This window comes from Budorcas taxicolor, chromosome 14 (genome assembly GCF_023091745.1).
Source record: "Budorcas taxicolor isolate Tak-1 chromosome 14, Takin1.1, whole genome shotgun sequence".
NCBI classification, from domain to species: domain Eukaryota; kingdom Metazoa; phylum Chordata; class Mammalia; order Artiodactyla; family Bovidae; genus Budorcas; species Budorcas taxicolor.
The window spans coordinates 70,315,665-70,336,129 of NC_068923.1; the positions used below are offsets into that span (position 1 = coordinate 70,315,665).

A 20,465-nucleotide genomic window follows, 5' to 3' on the forward strand; every position below is an offset into this window, starting at 1 on the left:
AGTAACCAGAGACATACATGTGACAGGTATACTTTACTGCAACTATCCCTTGATTTAGGGTCCCACCATGTTTTAACTTTGTTACTAAAAGCACACCTCATTTATAATCATGTTTCAAGATGCTATTGTGAAAGATTTGTCTTTGAATGAAGAAGTAAAATAATGACACTTTTGCCTTATTTTTAGGTTGTTTTTAGAATTCTATAAATAACACACATTTACTGTAGAAAATGAGAAATTTGAGAAGAAAATTAAAAACCATGACCCCATCACATTGAGAGAGCTTCATATGTTGCTGTAAAAAAAAATAAATTTATTTTCTTAAAAAGTTGTATCATGCTGTACATACTGTTTTGCAGCCTTCCTTCTTTGGAGATAGACACCTTTTTAAATTAGTAATGATTCCTCTAGTATAATTCTTAAAAACTACATATTATTTCATTTTATAGATGTAACCTAGGGTGGTTTTGATTCATCTTTCATTAAGTGTGTTACCACATATGGTTTCTTTGTTTGAAAAGAAAGTCATCAACATGAATTTACATAATTCAATTCTCCACCTGCTGATTTGCCTGTTATCTCTTTGTCTGTATCTAACACTGTAGCTGTCAGGATACCTTAAAGAAACTGGGAAGCCTGAAAGGGCTCACCCTTTACTACAAACTCAAATTATTTTCTTTAGTGTCACTTGTACTCAGCTCTTTCCATCTCTCCTTGTCTCTCTCTTCTCTTTCCCTCCCTCCTGCTCAGAGTCATCCTTTCTCTTTTTTTCCTTCTTTTTCCAAGATTATAGCAATTCCATTTTCTAGCAGTACAAGCATTTCAAAATGTATCCAAGGATTTAGATTTTAACTTGAAATCTATTTCTGTGCACATGCTGTAAAAAATTTACATGCACTGACCCTCAAGTGTGATGTTGCTGCACATGTGGCTCCTGGGGGTATTTTTCTTTCAAAGTGCTGAATCTTCTAGCATTTCCATATCTCTATAATTAGCTGTGTCTTCTGTTGATGGATCCATGTGTGCAATGGAGTGTTGGTGGGACATCTATTCTTAAACCCGGTATATTCTTCCACAAACCACTTCGAAAAAAAGTGTTTTTCTTTATACAAGCCAGAAGTACGTATTTGTGATACACAGCATACTTTCCCTATTATGTTTATTGTTATTGTTTATTTTTGTATGTGAAATGGAATTGGAGAAACTCTGCCAAGGTCTTTCTAGAACAACAAAGAAACGTGCCCCCACCCCAACACCATTTAAGTGGATCAAAGGTCAAGGTCAAGCACAAAGCTGTTTAAATATTTTGAAATAGTTTATTGATCATTCCTCCTATTCCTTAAATGAATCTTAATCCTCAAAATGCAACAAGAAGCTATTTCTACATTGAAGCATCTCTGAAATATAAGAACAACATGCCATTAGTTGGCCGGGTCTGGTTTGGATCAGCTAATACACTTTGCAAAGGGGATTATCTAAATTAAGCTTTGCTTCCTCCCCAAGGAATGTCAGAAGTTGTGTCTGGGTATGTGACTTACTAGTTTTGAGTATGATGGGGCTTCAGCTGCCAAGTCAGTGAGCCCTTCAGAGAGCCCACCACTTCTTTGGCAGAACATAGAGGAATATTTTATAGACAGGATTATGCTACACAGTCATGCTGAGACGTCCTGCTGATGTGCATCCAGACAAACTGACTGCATCACTTATAGGATTGAAAATAGAAGGCTGGCCGCATTAGAGTCACTTCTTTCTCCCCTGAATGGTGAAAGGCACAAAGCAGGAGCAGGATTAATGACACTTGCTCTGGTGTTTGTTTGCCTAGCAGTCTAGTGTGGGGCGACTCCAGGAAGCTTCCGGTTTGCAATTTTTAGAATTTTTTTTTTGACTGGATGCTGTCCTAATCTCAATACTTGGTTTTGTTCCTTACCTCAAGGAGATAGCACTTAGAAGTAAGAGATCAGTAGCTGTATAATTGAAATTATACAACCAAGAACTCAAGAAATGGGAAGCATTAATATTTACCACAAACACAAGGTTGGTATTGACAAACTGAGAGATGTAATTGTCAACTTTTTTTTTATTGGATTCCTCCAGTATGTTTCCTGCCACTTCTGTTCAAAAAAATAAAAAGAGTTAGACTGAGAAAGATGTCATAATGCAGATTCCTTCAGCTGAATCAAATATGTAACTGCATCTTTTGGTGTAAACATATGGTCAGCTGACCACATTTTAAGGCACTTGTTGATCTCCGACTTAACTCTAGTTGTTTCCAAGGTTGGAACATAGCCAAGCAAAAAGAAAAAAAAAAAGTCTAGAAGAAATTCTTTTGCCTCACCAGGGAACACAGAAAGAGAAATCAGCTGTATACTCCATGTGTACGAAGATGGAACCCTTGAGCTTTCTTGTTCAAACTTGTATCAAATATACAGAATGAAGGAAACTCTTCAATAAGACTGTTTAGAATAAAGTGAAACTACACAAGTGGTGGTCATTCTGACAGTTTCATAAAAATTATTTACTGCCTACCTATCTAATATCAGGCAGGTGAACATATGAGCTAGGTGCTTTACATACACTACTGCTAATACTCCAACTAATCCTCCAAAGTGTTTATCATCATTTTTATTTTATATTAAGTGAGTTAGACTATAAAGAAAGCTGAACACTGAAGAACTGATGCTTTTGAATTGTGGTGCTGGAGAAGACTCTTGAGAGTCCCTTGGACTGCGAGGATATCCAACCAGTCCATCCTAAAGGAGATCAGTCCTGGGTGTTCATTGGAAGGACTGATGTTGAAGCTGAAACTCCAATATTTTGGCCACCTGATGCGAAGAGCTGACTCAATTTGAAAAGACCCTGATTCTGGCAAAAATTGAGGGCAGGAGGAAAAGGGGATGATGGAGGATGAAAGGGTTGGATGGCATCACCGACTCAATGTACATGGGTTTGGGTGAACCCCGGGAGTTGGTGATGGACAGGGAGGCCTGGCATGCTGCAGTCCATGGGGTCGCAAAGAGTCAGACACGACTGAGTGACTGAACTGAACTGCACTGAAAGTTCAAGAGGTCAAGTAACTTGCCTGGGACCAAACAGCTGATATATGGCAAAATTAGGGTTCAAGTCCATGATGATCCTCTGTCTTAATTATTATAAAAATGTGTTCCCAGTGTGATGCAGCCTGAAGATTAATTGATGTGGTTGTCAAGTTATCCTCTTAGCATAATAAAATACAAATTTGAAGAAAAGAATAGGAATTGGTTTTGGCCTATATATAGATCATTATTTATTCCTTCTAATATTAGAGTAGGCAGTATAATTATTTTACCTTGGGAATTCACTGAACCTGTTTGAGAAGTTTCATCTGTCTTCTAGATAGAGCTTATGGAAAGTTATTGAGTTAATTTTAAGTGATTGAAATCCACCTAATTTCATGATACTAAATTGTAACTCTCTAACCAATTACTGTAATTGAATAGTGAAGTATTGATTTTTAATACTTAATGTCTAAATAAATGAAAAGTTAAATCAGTCTTTCTAATTAAAGTTATCCTCCATCTGATAAGTTCTTTATAAAATACTGAAGTAAAATCACAACTCATCAATCACTGTTGATACTGTCAATTCCATCTCCTAAATATTTTTCCAATTGGTCTTGTTCTTTCTATTTACTCTCACTCTGTTTTATAGGCCAAAATCCCATTAATTTTTGTCTCACCCAATGCAGTGACCTCTTTGCATGGCTTAATGCCTTAAACTTTTCAAACCTATCATCCAAAAGTCTGCCAAAGTCTTCTTTCTAAAATTCAAGTCACATTATTTTCCCCATTTTTTTCTTTAGATCTCCACATGTACTAGTTCAGCTCAGCCTCTAAATCTCTAGATAGCATATGCCCAACCCTCATCTGATTCTCTGTAATGGACTGAGGAAAGTTGTCAAGTACAAGCATGAAACATGGTCCATGATCATTAATATCCTAATTTTATAGCCTTACTTCAGAAGTCATCTTATATTTTAGAAGTATGGTCTTATAACTAGGAGCAGGAGCTCTGAGGTCAGACTGCCTGGATTGGCCTTGATTCTGCTGTAACCTGCTCTGCCACTTATAATTTGTGTGATTTTGAGCAAGTTGTATGAACTTTCTGTGCTTTGGTTGTTATCATTTGTAACATAGGGGTGATGATAATAGTGCATGGAGTTGATATGAGGATTAATGGAGTTATTGCTTATAAAACACTGATACAGTGCTTGAAACACACAGTAAGTGTTTCATCACGCTAGTTATTAGTATCACATTGAAGCCTTGATGTTTGTTCAGACATAATTAATGCTTGCTTTGTTGGGCTTCCCTGGTGGCCCAGCTGGTAAAGAATCTGCCTGCAGTGAGGAAGACCTGGGTTCAATTCCTGGGTTGGGAAGATCCCCTGGAGAAGAGAAAGGCTACCCACTCAAGTATTCTGGCCTGGAGAATTCCATAGACTATAGTGCATGGGGTCGCAAAGAGTCGGACACGACTGAGTGACTTTAACTTTCACTTTCTTTTGTCCGGAATGCCCTGTAGAGCTCACACACGTCTGTGCCTTCAAAACTCAGTGTAGATAATACCCCTTCCAAGAAGCTTTTTTCTGATTCTGCCAAATATATTTGCTTATTACAACTTATGGGATTACAATCCACCTTGTTTTTTCCTCCTGTTACTTCACTTATCCCATCACATTGGTGTGTGTGTGAGTATCTATCTATGAACCTTCTGGAACATAGAAACTGTGCTTTATTTATTTCTGTGCTCATGCTCCCAAGCACAGTTCTCTACATATAGTATATATAGTTTTAAATGCTTTTTGAATGTTGACTGATGAACTGGCAAGTGAACTGGCAAATATCCCAACAAATGTCCTTTATCTATGTGCACACAAACACACACAACTTAAAAATATTTTAATGGAAAACACAGGTCACATAGTTTACATTAAATATTGTAAACATTTTCATTGTTCTTACCATAAATAAAATACAGATGGCTTTTATACCACTGTTCTGCGTCCCTAAAAGCCCACTGCATGGGAGCCAAGGTTATCAGTCCACATTCTGAGGTTCACTAATTCAGCCCAATTTTTTCATCAAGACAGTATCTCCTCAGACCATTCTAGACTCATGACTGTTTGCATTTTATTGGTTAATAAAAAAAAAAAAAAAGCCTAACTGATCTAAGTGTTAAACTGTACAGTTCAGTTCAGTTCAGTTCAGTCACTCAGTCATGTCCGACTCTTTGCGACCTCATGAATCGCAGCACGCCAGGCCTCCCTGGCCATCACCAACTCCCGGAGTTCAATCAGATTCACGTCCATCAAGTCCGTGATGCCATCCAGCCATCTCATCCGCTGTTGTCCCCTTCTCCTCCTGCCCCCAATCCCTCCCAGCATCAGAGTCTTTTCCAATGAGTCAACTCTTCACATGAGGTGGCCAAAGTACTGGAGTTTCAGCTTTAGCATCATACCTTCCAAAGAAATCCCAGGCTGATCTCCTTCAGAATAGACTGGTTGGATCTCCTTGCAGTCCAAGGCACTCTCAAGAGTCTTCTCCAACACCACAGTTCAAAAGCATCAATTCTTCGGTGCTCAGCCTTCTTCACAGTCCAATTCTCACATCCATACATGACCACTGGAAAAACAATAGCCTTGACTAGACGGACATTAGTCGGCAGAGTAACGTGTCTGCTTTTGAATATACTATCTAGGTTGGTCATAACTTTTCTTCCAAGGAGTAAGCGTGTTTTAATTTCATGGCTACAGTCACCATCTGCAGTGATTTTGGAGCCCCAAAAAATAAAGTCTGACACTGTTTCTACTGTTTTCCCATCTATTGCCCATGAAGTGATGGGACTGGATGCCATGATCTTTGTTTTCTGAGTACTGAGCTTTAAGCCAACTTTTTCACTCTCCACTTTCACTTTCATCAAGAGGCTTTTTAGTTCCTCTTCACTTTCTGCCATGAGGGTGGTGTCATCTGCATATCTGAGGTGATTGATATTTCTCCCGGCAATCTTGATTCCAGCTTGTGTTTCTTCCAGTCCAGCGTTTCTCATGATGTACTCTGCATAGAAGTTAAATAAGCAGGCTGACAATATACAGCCTTGACATACTCCTTTTCCTATTTGGAACCAGTCTGTTGTTCCATGTCCAGTTCTAACTGTTGCTTCCTGACCTGCATACAGATTTCTCAAGAGGCAGGTCAGGTGGTCTGGTATTTCCATCTCTTTCAGAATTTTCCACAGTTTATTGTGATCCACACAGTCAAAGGCTTTGGCATAGTCAATAAAGCAGAAATAGATGTTGTTCTGGAACTCTCTTGCTTTTTTCATGATCCAGTGGATGTTGGCAATTTGATCTCTGGTTCCTCTGCCTTTTCTAAAACCAGCTTGAACATCAGGAAGTTCACGGTTCACGTACTGCTGAAGCCTGGCTTGGAGAATTTTGAGCATTACTTTACTAGCATGTGAGATGAGTGCAATTGTGTGGTAGTTTGAGCATTCTTTGGCATTGCCTTTCTTTGGGATTGGAATGAAAACTGACCTTTTCCAATCCTGTGACCACTGCTAAGTTTTCCAAATTTGCTGGCCTCTTGAGTGCAGCACTTTCACAGCATCATCTTTCAGGGTTTGAAAGAGCTCAACTGGAATCCCATCACCTCCACTAGCTTTGTTCGTAGTGATGCTTTCTAAGGCCCACTTGACTTCACATTCCAGGATGTCTGGCTCTAGATGAATGATCACACTGTCATGATTATCTGGGTCATGAAGATCTTTTTTGTACAGTTCTTCTGTGTATTCTTGCCACCTCTTAATATCTTCTGCTTCTGTTAGGTCCATACCACTTCTGTCCTTTATCGAGCCCATCTTTGCATGAAATGTTCCCTTGGTATCTCTAATTTTCTTGAAGAGATCTCTAGTCTTTCCCATTCTGTTCTTTTCCTCTATTTCTTTGCATTGATCACTGAAGAAGGCTTTCTTATCTCTTCTTGCTATTCTTTGGAACTCTGCATTCAGATGCTTATATCTTTCCTTTTCGCCTTTTCTTTTCGCTTCTCTTCTTTTCACAGCTAATTTGTAAGGCCTCCCCAGACAGCCATTTTGCTTTTTTGCATTTATTTTCCATGGGGATGGTCTTCTGTTAAATTGTACAGAAGTGTATAAATTGAAATTAAAAATCCCTAATTCCATATTCCCCCACCGCCTGCAGAGAATCATCATTAACAGATTTGCAGTTTGGTACCTATTCTTCCAGACTTTTTAATGAATATATTAAAATATACACGTGTAGATAGAGAGTTCATATTTATCTGTGTGGTTGCAGAGATACACACCCATATGCAATTACACATATGCACAAGTACATATTTATATCATGTATGCATATGTGTATAGATTGTAACTATTTTTAACATGCTGGGTTTATTTCTACCTTATAGCCATCTATCATGGATATATTATATATTTAACTATATGCTATGCCTCTTTCATTGCCAGAAATGCACTAAAATTTACAGCTCAGTAGAACTTTATGTATTATTTTATATATTCAAAGATACTGATAATTATCAGCAAATTTTACAGTCTCCCGAAGTGTTCATGGGCTTTCTAATTTCCTCAGACTTTGCTATCCATTTTATTAACCTTGTTTACCTAAGAGGTTATATTGTACATCTTTCTTGGTTATTGACTATTTGGATTCTTCTTCTGGGACTAGCCTATTCATGTATCTTTGTCATTTTTTATTGGATTGTTTCTCTAATGTCATTAACTCCGTACGTAAGTTCTTTAATGGATATTAAAATTTTGTGGTATATATCACCAATATGTTCTCTAGTTTGTTGTTTATTTTTCAGCCTATTTTTAGGAAGAATTTTTAGTGTTATGAGGTTGTATATGTATTTTTTTCTTCTCAGCTTCTGGCTTCCACAGAATATTTAGCTTATTCTTATCTGCCTCAAACTTTAAAAAGTTTATTTGCTGAATGTTTACCTGCAGTGACCTATGCTTCTGTCCACATTTGAATTACAGAAATATTTAACTTTTTATTTTAAGAAACAATTGACTGCATTCAAGTTAGAAAATTCAATATAAATTTAACCTGAACTTAGTATGCCCTTGTTTGAGTACGGGGGTGGAAAGAATATTCTTTGAAAACCATATTTGCAACGCATGTAAGCAACATACAGATTAAAAATAATTTAAAAATTGAAAGAGCTCTGAGGAAATTCAGGCCGATGACAAAGAGAAGGTTTCTATATTACTGACACCTACCTCCTTGTGTGAGGGCTCCATTTACACACAGAGGACTTAAGGAAATGTCACTACTGTGAAACCAGTTGCTGCTCTGGTATGAACTCTACTGTAGGAGACAATCTGAAAGTGAGAACTTTTTCTGTGAAAGTTTCAAGGTCTGTTGAATGATTTGAAATGCCAGTGTTTTCCATGAGTTATGTTGGAGGAGGCAGACTGTAAAAATTAGGAGGAAAACTCAACCAACAACGTCAAAAAGGACTTTGTATATACTCAATTAGAACCTTTTACTGAAGTTAAAGGTCTGGAGTATTTAGCTTATTTTATTCTTCATTGAAGTGTACCTCTGCCTCAAACTAGAAGTGGAATGCCACAATTCTATGTATGTCTCTTCTCAAAGTGTTTCCAGAAAGAAGAGAAACAGGAAGTACTCAAAATCCTATGAGGAAACTCTTCGGATTTCAAGTTCAATTTGAATAAATATAGGCACACAGTTTTCCTTGTGGCTCAACTGGTAAAGAATCTACCTGCAATGTGGGAGTCCTGGGCTCAATCCTTAAGTTGGAAAGATCCCCTGAAGAAGGGAAAGGCTACCCACTCCAGTATTCTGGCCTGGAGAATTCTATGGACTATATAGTCCCTGGGGTCACAAAGAGTCAGACACGACTGAACAACGCGCACTTTCCATAAATTGCAGTTCCATGGAACATCAATTCTAAGGGATGCGTCATAATAAAATTATTTATTTAGACTTCCCCAAAACTTGACACAGAACTTTTAACTATAGAATGCCTAATAAAAGTAAAAATATTATCAGCAGTGGCCACAGAACTGGAAAAGGTCAGTTTTCATTCCAATCCTGAAGAAAGGCAATGCCAAAGAATGTTCAAACTACCACATAAATGCACTTATCTCACATGCTAGCAAAGTAATGCTCAAAGTTCTTCAAGCCAGGCTTCAGCAGTACATGAACCATGAACTTCCAGATGTTCAAGCTTGATTTATAAAAGGCAGAGGAACCAGTGATCAAATTGCCAACAGCTACTGTATCACTGAAAAAGCAAGAGATTTCCAGAAAAACATCTGCTTTATTCAGTACACCAAAGCCTTTGACTGTGTGGATCACAACAAACTCTGGAAAATTCTTAAAGAGATGGGAATACCAGACCACCTTACCTGCCTCTTAAGAAATATGTATGTAGGTCAAGAAGCAACAGTTACAACTAGACAAGGAACAACAGACTGGTTCCAAATAGGGAAAGGAGTATGTCAAGGCTGTATATTGTCCCCCTGCTTATTAACTTATATGCAGAGTACATCAGGCAAAATGCCAGGCTGGATGAAGCACAAGCCAGAATCGTGATTGCTGGGAGAAATATCAATAACCTCAGATATGCAGGTGACACCACCCTTATGGCAGAAGCAAAGAACTAAAGAGCCTCTTGATGAAAGTGAAAGAGGAGAGTGAAAAAGTGTGCTTAAAAGTCAACATTCAGAAAAACTAAGATCATGGCATCTGGTCCCATCACTTCATGGCAAATAGATGAGGAAACAATGGAAACAGTAACAGACTTTATTTTGGGGAGCTCCAAAATCACTGCAGATGGTGACTGCAGCCATGAAATTAAAACACACTTGCTCCTTGGGAGAAAACTTTTGACCAACTTAGACAGCATATTAAAAAACAGAGACATAACTTTGCCAACAAAGGTCCCTCTAGTTTGGTTTTTCCAGTAGTCATGTGTGGGTGTGAGAGTTGAACTATAAAGAAAGCTGAGTGTGGAAGAATTGATCCTTTTGCAATGTGGTTTTAGAGAAGACTCTTGAGAGACCCTTGGACTGCAAGGAGATCCAACCAGTCCATCCTAAAGGAGATCAGTCCTAAATATTCATTGGAAAGACGGATGCTAAAGCTGAAATGCTAATGCTTTGGCAACCTGATACGAAGACTGACTCACTGGAAAAGACCCTGATGCTGAGAAAGATTGAAGGCAGGAGGAGAAGGGGACGACAGAGGATGAGATAGTTGGATGGCATCACCAACTTGATGGACATGAGTCTGAACAAGCTCCAGGACTCAATGATAGACAGGAAAGACTGCCTTGCTGCTTGCTGCAGTCCATGGGGTCGCAAAGAGTTGCTCAGTTGGACACTGAGCAACTGAATGCAAAAGTAGGAAGTCAAGAAACACATGGAGTAACAGGCAGATTTAGCCTTGGAATGCAGAATGAAGCAGGGCAAAGACTAATAGAGTTTTGCAAAGAAAATGCACTGGTCATAGCAAACACCCTCTCAACAACACAAGAGAAGACTCTACACATGGACATCACCAGATGGTCAACACCGAAATCAGGTTGATTCTATTCTTTGCAGCCAAAGATGGAGAAGCTCTATACAGTCAACAAAAACAAGACCAGGAGCTGACTGTGGCTCAGATCATGAACTCCTTATTACCAAATTCAGACTCAAATTGAAGAAAGTAGGGAAAACCGCTTGACCATTCAGGTATGACCTAAATCAAATCCCTTATGATTATACAGTGGAAGTGAGAAATAGATTTAAGGGCCTAGATCTGATAGATTGAGTGCCTGATGAACTATGGAATGAGGTTCCTGACATTGTACAGAAGATAGGGATCAAGACCATCTCCATGGAAAAGAATGCAAAAATGCAAAATGGCTGTTGGAGGAGCCCTTACAAATAGCTGTGAAAAGAAGAGAGGTGAAAAGCAAAGGAGAAAAGGAAAGATACAAGTATCTGAACGCAGAGTTCCGAAGAATAGCAAAGAGAGATAAGAAAGCCTTCTTCAGCGATCAATGCAAAGAAATAGAGGAAAAGAACAGAATGGGAAAGACTAGAGATCTCTTCAAGAAAATTAGAGATACCAAGGGAACATTTGATGGAAAGATGGGCTCGATAAAGGACAGAAGTGGTATGGACCTAACAGAAGCAGAAGATATTAAGAAGAGGTGGCAAGAATACACAGAAGAACTGTACAAAAAAGATCTTCATGACCCAGATAATCATGACAGTGTGATCACTCATCTAGAGCCAGACATCCTGGAATGTGAAGTCAAGTGGGCCTTAGAAAGCATCACTGCTAACAAAGCTAGTGGAGGTGATGGAATTCCAGTTGAGCTCTTTCAAATCCTGAAAGGTGATGCTGTGAAAGTGCTGCACTCAAGATGCCAGCAACTTTGGAAAAGTCAGCAGTGGCCACAGGACTGGAAAAGGTCAGTTGTCATTCCAATCCCAAAGAAAGGCAATGCCAAAGAATGCTCAAACTACTGCACAATTGCACTCATCTCACATGCTAGTAAAGTAATGCTCAAAATTCTCCAAGCCAGGCTTCAGCAGTACGTGAACCGTGAACTTCCTGATGTTCAAGCTGGTTTTAGAAAAGGCAGAGGAACCAGAGATCAAATTGCCAACATCCGCTGGATCATGAAAAAAGCAAGAGAGTTCCAGAACAACATCTATTTCTGCTTTATTGACTATGCCAAAGCCTTTGACTGTGTGGATCACAATAAACTGTGGAAAATTCTGAAAGAGATGGGAATACCAGACCACCTGACCTGCCTCTTGAGTAATCTGTATGCAGGTCAGGAAGCAACAGTTAGAACTGGACATGGAACAACAGACTGGTTCCAAATAGGAAAAGGAGTATGTCAAGGCTGTATATTGTCAGCCTGCTTATTTAACTTCTATGCAGAGTACATCATGAGAAACGCTGGACTGGAAGAAACACAAGCTGGAATCAAGATTGCCGGGAGAAATATCAATCACCTCAGATAGGCAAATGACACCACCCTCATGGCAGAAAGTGAAGAGGAGCTAAAAAGCCTCTTGATGAAAGTGAAAGTGGAGAGTGAAAAAGTTGGCTTAAAGCTCAACATTCAGAAAACAAAGATCATGGCATCCGGTCCCATCACTTCATGGGCAATAGATGGGGAAACAATAGAAACAGTGTCAGACTTTATTTTGGGAGGCTCCAAAATCACTGCAGATGGTGACTGTAGCCATGAAATTAAAAGATGCTTACTCCTTGGAAGAAAAGTTATGACCAACCTAGATAGTATATTCAAAAGCAGACACGTTACTCTGCCGACTAAGGTCCGTCTAGTCAAGGCTATGGTTTTTCCAGTGGTCATGTATGAATGTGAGAGTTGGACTGTGAGGAAGGCTGAGCACCGAAGAATTGATGCTTTTGAACTGTAGTGTTGGAGAAGACTCTTGAGAGTGCCTTGGACTGCAAGGAGATCCAACCAGTCCATTCTGAAGGAGATCAGCCCTGGGATTTCTTTGGAAGGTATGATGCTAAAGCTGAAACTCCAATACTTTGGCCACCTCATGTGAAGAGTTGATTCATTGGAGAAGACTCTGATGTTGGGAGGGATTGGGTGCAGGAGGAGAAGGGGACAACAGCAGATGAGATGGCTGGATGGCATCACTGACTCGATGGATGTGAGTCTGAGTGAACTCTGGGAGTTGGTGATGGCCAGGGAGGCCTGGCATGCTGCGATTCATGGGGTCGCAAAGAGTCGGACACGACTGAATGACTGAACTGAACTGAGCAACTGAACTAAGCTGAATAAAAATATACTGCATGTGCTCTAGAAAACAGTGCACTGGACTTTGGAATTAGCATCCCGGTTTCAGATTATGCATTTAAACCTAAACTAAATTTGTTGCTAAAGACCATCATCAGGGAAAATATGACTGCTTTGCCTATTGAATTTAGGGCAGTGGAGCTGTCTTGTTCTTCAGGTTAACTTTTATATATAAAAGCCTCCATGCCCACTGAGATGGCCTCCCCTTACTTAACCGGATAGGGAAAATGTAAGAGAACCAATAAAAGACCTCAGGACACAATGGGATATAATCAATATATTGAGTAAGAAAATTAAATTTAATGGCACAGGGTTTAAGGCAGAAAGAAAATCTCAGTTAAGATTTCTTTAAATGCTTGGCAAAAAAAATTTGTATTATACATGGAAAAGATGAATAGGTTGAAATATTGTGAAAGACAAGCTCCCAAAAATAACCAGATGGAGAGCAGAAAATAGTAAAGGGATATTAAGTTGATGCTTGATTCTTGGCTGTTATAATGTAAGTATGTGGAAATAGATAGAGATTATGTTATAGTAAATCAAAGAGATGAGACTCTAAAGCTAGTTTTCATAACTGGTTTGTCATGGACAGTTTTCTAGTCGAAGAAGTTAGAACAGTTGGCTTTTTATTTTTGTTCTGATATAGTGTTTGCACAATTTTATACAAGGTATTTATAGATTTTTACTTAAAACTAGGCCTTGTAACATCTTGTCATTCGGTATCACTATTTTACTTTAAGAATAAAAAGACATGAGATTTTTTAATGCTCTACAGCAAAAATGGTGTATTATAATAATATAATTAGTAAATAGAGATAGTATATGAATATTTTCTGGCAGAAGAGTTTTGGATTCAAGCCAGTTTGGAAATAGTAAGGAAGGGCTAACTTCCCAAGTAGATAATAACTAATGGATGAGAATTATTAAAGAAAAGAGGATAGTGTTTTTGGAAGCCAAATACGAAGAGGTGGAAGGGAGGGAATGAATAGTATCAAAAAGATAACAATTTTGCCTGAAAAAGTCTAAAAATTGTCATTAATGTAAAGGGTATCCTTAGTAAATAAAGTTAATACAGAAATACTATAGAATAAAAGCCATTAGAGAGAATCCAAGTGAAGAAAAGAGATAAGAAAATGACCTGAAGAGATAATTAGGTGCTAAGTCATGCCATTTGTGAAACAGTGTGGTGTGTTCCCATATTGCTTATAGTTTTTATTCATTTGATTTTTAATGCATATATTTCATTCTCAATCCTGTGAGATGTCTGTGATGCAAAGCAAATTTCTTCTTTACATGAATTTGTATTTTAAAATGACAGGCTATGTTGATGTCTTTTAATACCTGGTAGCCATGGTGCATTAAGATTGTTTGGTGAATTATGAATATTAACATTTTTTTTCCAACATGCTAAGTGTATACTCCTTTTACTTGGGAAGTACAGGCTTTTTGTTACACAAATCAGAGTTCAGAATTTTTTCCTTTGGCACTGCGATTTCTTTGATCAACTTTCCATTCTCAGCACTTTCGAAAATTCTGAAAATCAAAATAGAACAAAAACTCCTTTATTGACATCTCAGATAGTAGGCATCTTTTATTGTATGTCTTCTTGAGAAAAGAATGCTTCAAAAGTAGAAAGTGGGAAAACATGGATGCAAAAAAAAGTATTATGTCTGAAACAGAAGTTTCTTTTTTCTTTCATTTGAATTTTTTTTCCCATTTCTCTCTGAAAATAAATGGTTAGAGTGGGAATAGTGTCATTTTATATTTTATATTGGCACTCAGCAACTAATAAATGCAAATTATAACAAAAGCATGGTATTTTCCAAATCAGAATGTTACCTACTAATTAAGAAAACTTAAAAGGCAGTGCTCATCTTATTTCAGGAACAAAATGATAATTCAGAATTTTTATCTAGTATTTTATGACTATACATCCAAATGTTGCTCTTTTCATTATTACAGTTAAGGTTTCTTGGTAGTATACTGTAACTCTTGTGAATTTGAAAGAAAATTTTCCGTAAGTTCACAGACTTGATTTTATAGGCATTTAACATCTGATCATTACCCTAGGAAGAGAAACAAAAATAATTAAAAAGTAAACTGAGAATGAGCTAAGGCATCCATTGTGGTTAATTCTCAGATCAGAAGGCCAAAAATTAACAGTCACAGAGAAAACCTCCTCTGACATGCATAGCAAGCATACTAATCACTTAACAGTGGGTGGGATAAAGATTTTAACCAATAAAAAAGGTATTTGGTATTATTTGATTTTGTTTGCTTTTTAGCTACTAACTTTTCCAGCAGCAAGTTACTGACACAGAAGAAAACACTAAAGCGCAACGAATCATACCTACTCCTTCAGAAATGCTGTGTCTCATCTTACTCCAGCTTCCTTGCCTGAAGTTTTCATTTCCAAAAAATGCTTTAATAAATAAAAATAACCTTCATATTTTCCCAAATCATTATACTCGAGATATATTCAACTGAGTTTGCTTAATGACTGGTCAGGACAGAGATCCTTTCACAGTCCTATAGAATATAAAGCAACTCAAAATAGAGAAGCAGATCTTCTTAGATTGCAAAAGTCACAGAGCTGTGTCAATGGGTCTCAATGTGAAGTTTTCTGGGCATGCTACCAAAGGTGTTGTAAATTAGCAAGCTCTTATACATAGAAGCATCGCAGTGTTTTTCAGGCTTAGTTCAATGGGCAGCTTTCCTTTCATGTTCCACATTTTCTTGGAGGATAAGTTTGTCAGCAAAGATCTGGAACTACCACGTGCAGGTCTCTCCACACTTCTTAATCTGTGTTATGGGCAGTCAGATATTCCAGCTTATCCCCTCCTACAGGGAGTTGGAAAATTTGGCTCTTCAAACAATCTCTATTTTATGACTTAAAAGTATTAAGTTTAGAACACTCCCTAGTGTCCCCTTTTTGAAAACGTATAGGAATGATTCAGTGCTACGTTTCTCCAAGGTAAATTAAATACCCAGTCTGGTATGTTCCATTTGAATAACACCTTGTAAACTAAGGACTGGTTGAACCTTCTGTAAATGAAACTGAGAAAACTGAATAAGGCTCTTCTCTGAGGAATACTAGTATATTATACACTCTATAAAATGTAAGTGCTTCTTATTTCCAGTCAGTTGCTAGCATCCAACAGTGCTTCTGCATTTGCTGTCATTTTTAATGTGCAATATGCAAAGGGAGTATCCTGTGAAGAGTTCTGAAAGAAGGAAGGTTCTTGGTTGAGCACTGCATCACTCCAGGAAAAGTTTCCCAAGTCCTTTTGTAAGACCATCCCATCAGCAACATAATCTTCCTTTTTGGAACCAGTTATTCAATGATTTGGAATTTTGTTATGCCTTTAGCCCTTATCTTGAAGCTCTGATTGAGAGATAAAGTAAGCTAGTGGTTACGATGCAGGGCCAGGTATCAAAAATCCCAAGAAATGCAATTCGCTGTGACTTTACATAGCTTAGTTTCTGGTCCTCTGGTTTCTGCATCAATATGCTATTCCTCGTGAAATGTAATCCCTGTTAATGTTTTGAAAATCCCAAATGAATGAAACAAAGTAAATAAAAAATAGTTTCTATAGTTTGTTCCAACTTTTTTCTGAACTACTGCTTCTATTTCTTATTGGATTCATTTCTTTAATGAAAATTATGCTATAATTTCTCCAGACAGAGTCCAAGTTAGCTACCCTGGATATAAGATACATCCCAAGAAATAAATTACATTTAGGAAATAAGCATCACTCTAACAATAACTTATCTAATAATTCTTCATTTCAAATGCTGTATAATGTCACTCCTATTAAATATATATTTATGTATAAATGCATTTATATGTATATACTTTTTCTGAGTCGCTTGCTTAATAAATATTTCCATGGTGAAATACCTAACTAAATTTCTTACAGTAAATAAACTCAGAAACTAGTTGAATCATGTTTCTTACAGCATTTTAAAACTAAATTTTATCTTCACTTCCATGTAGTTTATTAGAACAGAAAATCTTTGAAATGGAAGGAAAGCACAAGGAAGAACTGGACACCTTAAAGGAAGAGAAAGAGAATCTTCAAGGCTTGGTTACTCGTCAAACATATATAATCCAGGAGCTGGAGAGACAATTGAACAGAGCCACCACCAATAACAGTGTCCTTCAGAAGCAGCAGCTGGAGCTGATGGACACAGTCCATAGCCTTGTCAACCTCTGCACTAAAGAAGGTAGTAAGAACTTCTTCCTTACTTTGGTTACAGTAAATATTTTATTTAATATAAAGCAAATAAATATCCAATATAACTTTCTAAGTTGCATTGATTGCTAGTATAGCAGCAAAAGAACTTTATTCTTAGAAGCGTTTATTGAAGTTTACACTTACAATTTTCTCGTGTTTTTAACTTCAGAGAAATTATTCATAAGCTAGGGTTCATGAATTCACCCTATCTTTCTAATTTCTCCTTTTTTATTGGCCTTTTTGGCTTTAAATAAAATCTGTTATGTTCTCATGGATAAATATTTAGTACTGTAGTGTTAGACACTTAACTATACAGGACAGAATTTAGACACTATTAAAGATTAGTTCAGAGTGCTGAGAAGAATTTCAGGAGCGTTCCCATTTTAAAACTATTTCTTTTGCACTGGAGGAGAGGGAAGAGTTACCTGCAGAGGGAAAGAGGTACAGAAGCTCCTAATAACTGTTATGAAGAAGAAGGGATATTTGTTACTAAAAGTCTGTTTTAGGATTATTCATGTGGTCCTGTATGGAGAAGACCTAACCAGGGCATATGAACAAACTTATTCTGGGGTGTCTTCATGATAGTGAGAGTATAAATTTTTAATACCCACCAGAATATCTGGAGCCATTTAGCCATTGGAAATATTATAGGCCTGTGTCTCTTTAGAAGACATCCATCCATCTGTCCACCTGCCCACCCATCAATTATTGAAAAAATGCCTCTGTGTACACCTGTTCACTTCAAGCAGAACCTCACCTGAGAGCCACAGGAGAATGCTTCAAAGTTTGGAGTTTGTATAGTTCTGCTCACTAATCAGTCTTTCTATGAGTGAACATGGACATGTAAATGGTGATGAATGAAATAAAACACCACTTCTATTTGAAGGTCATGGTTGTCATTAAGCTGTTGCTTATGCGATCATTCATGTAATGGTTCAGTGTTCATATGCAATGTGCATAATTGGAGGCTCCTTTAATTTAACAGTGGATTTGAGCTATATTAAAAATAGCTCAGTTCCATAGTCTCATGTATAGATATGAATACAGAGGATAACTCCGTTTTAAGTGATCTTGTTTTAAAGACATTAAGCATTTCTCTGTTACACTCCATTACCTTCAGTTCTATCTCCTTTAGATAGTCTAAACAAGTCCTTAATATACTTTGTGAAGAATATTTTTTAAACAGTGAGTTCCCAGGGCCCCGTTTGTGTGTGCTCAGAAATGTGATTGAGAAGGAAAAAACCTGCTAATCAGTCAGAGCCTGCCAAAACCTTGAGTTAGAGTCCACTGGAAGGAAAACATGATAGAATTTTGCCAGAGAATTTTAATAGAGCTCATGAGTATTTAGAAATTAAGTATTAATACGAGACATATCTATTCTCATATTGAACTGAATACATTAGGGGAAAAATTGAAAACATATTTTTCTTATCATCCTGAGACGTAATGCACATGGAGTTGAGTAGTTTGTTTTTTTTTTATGATGTTAGAAATATCAAGCCCTGGTGATTCTCACAAAGCTCATATGTCTGCCTACTTATCATAATTTCACTTCTTTTCTGAGTACTTGTCGAATAAATATGTCTTTAAGCTTTTTCAGGCAGGAGGGTAACTTCAAAATTAAAATTCCTGGCTAGTTTTGGTCTTTGGGTGCAACATCAGGAATCAAACATCTGTTCAAGAAATGTAATTTATTGAACAATAACAATGGCACTCCTGATAGATGCTACCCACAACATCACTCAGCATATGAGAAAAGTAACTATGCCTATTCTATTATAACTATGCCTATTCTATTATAGAGCACATACAAAAAGTAATTGGAAAAGGAAGTGGCAACCCACACCAATATTCTTGCCTGGGAAATCCCATGGACAGAGGAGTCTGGCGGGTTATAGATCATGAGATTACAGAGTCATACAGGACTGAGTGACTAATACTACAAAGGGAGACAGAAATTGTCTAATACTTCATACCTCTAGACATTTATTTTCTTTTTAATGATAAAATTGTAAAACAAATCCTATTTAACTATGTTTTATAATCCAACTTTTTCACACACACAATGTAAACATATTGAGCTATTATCCAATGGATTCTATGCCTTTATAGTGTGTGAAAGTCGCTCAGTCATGTCTGACTCTTTGTGACCCCATGGACTGTCCATGTAATTCTCTAGGCCAGAATACTGAAGTGGGTAGCCTTTCCTTTCTCCAGGGGATCATCCCAACCCAGGGATCAAACCCAGGTCTCCCTCATTGCAGGCAGATTCTTTACTAGCTAGCCACAAGGGAAGCCCAAATAGTGAAAGTGAAAGTTACTCAGTCGTGTTCAACTCTTTGTGACCCCATGGACTATACAGTCCATGTCATTCTCTAGGCCAGAATACTGGAGTGGGTAGCCTTTCCCTTCTCCAGAGGATCTCCCCAACCCAGATATCGAACCTAGGTCTCCCACATTGCAGGTGGATTCTTTACCAGCTGCGCCACAAGGGAAGCACAAGAATACTGGAGTGGGTAGCCTATCCCTTTTCCAGGGGATCTTCCCAACCCAGGAACTGAACCTGCGTCTCCCGCATTGCAGGTGGATTCTTTACCAGCTGAGCCACAAGGGAAGCACAAGAATACTGGAGTGGGTAGCCTATCCCTTCTCCAGGGGATCTTCCCGACCCAGGAATTGAACCTGCGTCTCCTGCATTGCAGGTGGATTCTTTACCAACTGAGCTATCAGGGAAGCCCATGCTCTCATAACCATAGATTTTATTTGCTTCTTGTTAGACTTTTTTTTCTCTCTAATCCTACAGTTAAGTAGTCTACTAAGTATTTGGTGATTTAAGAATTCATGAGACACAAAAATGGAATGTGTCTCTCACTAAGTTTTCTACAAAGATTTTACTTCATTTTCACTGGCACCATAGCATTTAGTTACAGTGAATTTAAAATTTTAAATGACTAATTGCATAATACTAGATTAAATGCATGTGTGCTAAATTGCTTCAATCGTGTCCGACTCTTTGCAACCCTGTGGGCTCCTCTGTCCATGGGATTCTATGGACATTGGAGGCGTTGCCATACCCTCCTCCAGGGGATCTTCCTAACGCAAGGATCGAACCAATGTCTCCTGCATTACAGGCAGATACTTTACCATCTGAACCACCAGGGAAGTCCACTAGATTAAATATCAGTTACTGAAACAAACTTATTTCATTCTAATTTCAAAACACATGAGTAAAATCTTTTCCTTCTTAAGACCAAAAATTCATTTATCAAGTAAATTTGTTATTTATCAAAGATTATACATAAATGTTCTCTCTTTAAAAATAAATACATGTAAATAAG

At 37.7% G+C, this 20,465-nt stretch overlaps 1 protein-coding gene across 1 annotated transcript in view; it reads left to right on the forward strand.

Moving 5' to 3' along the window:
* The window catches only part of ANGPT1 (angiopoietin 1), a 298,845-nt gene that overhangs the window by 195,538 nt on the left and 82,842 nt on the right, over positions 1–20,465 (forward strand). Inside the window, exon 4 of the mRNA XM_052651746.1 lies at positions 16,887–17,116. Coding sequence (XP_052507706.1) covers positions 16,887–17,116 — 230 coding nt within the window. The remainder of the gene's footprint in view (positions 1–16,886; positions 17,117–20,465) is intronic.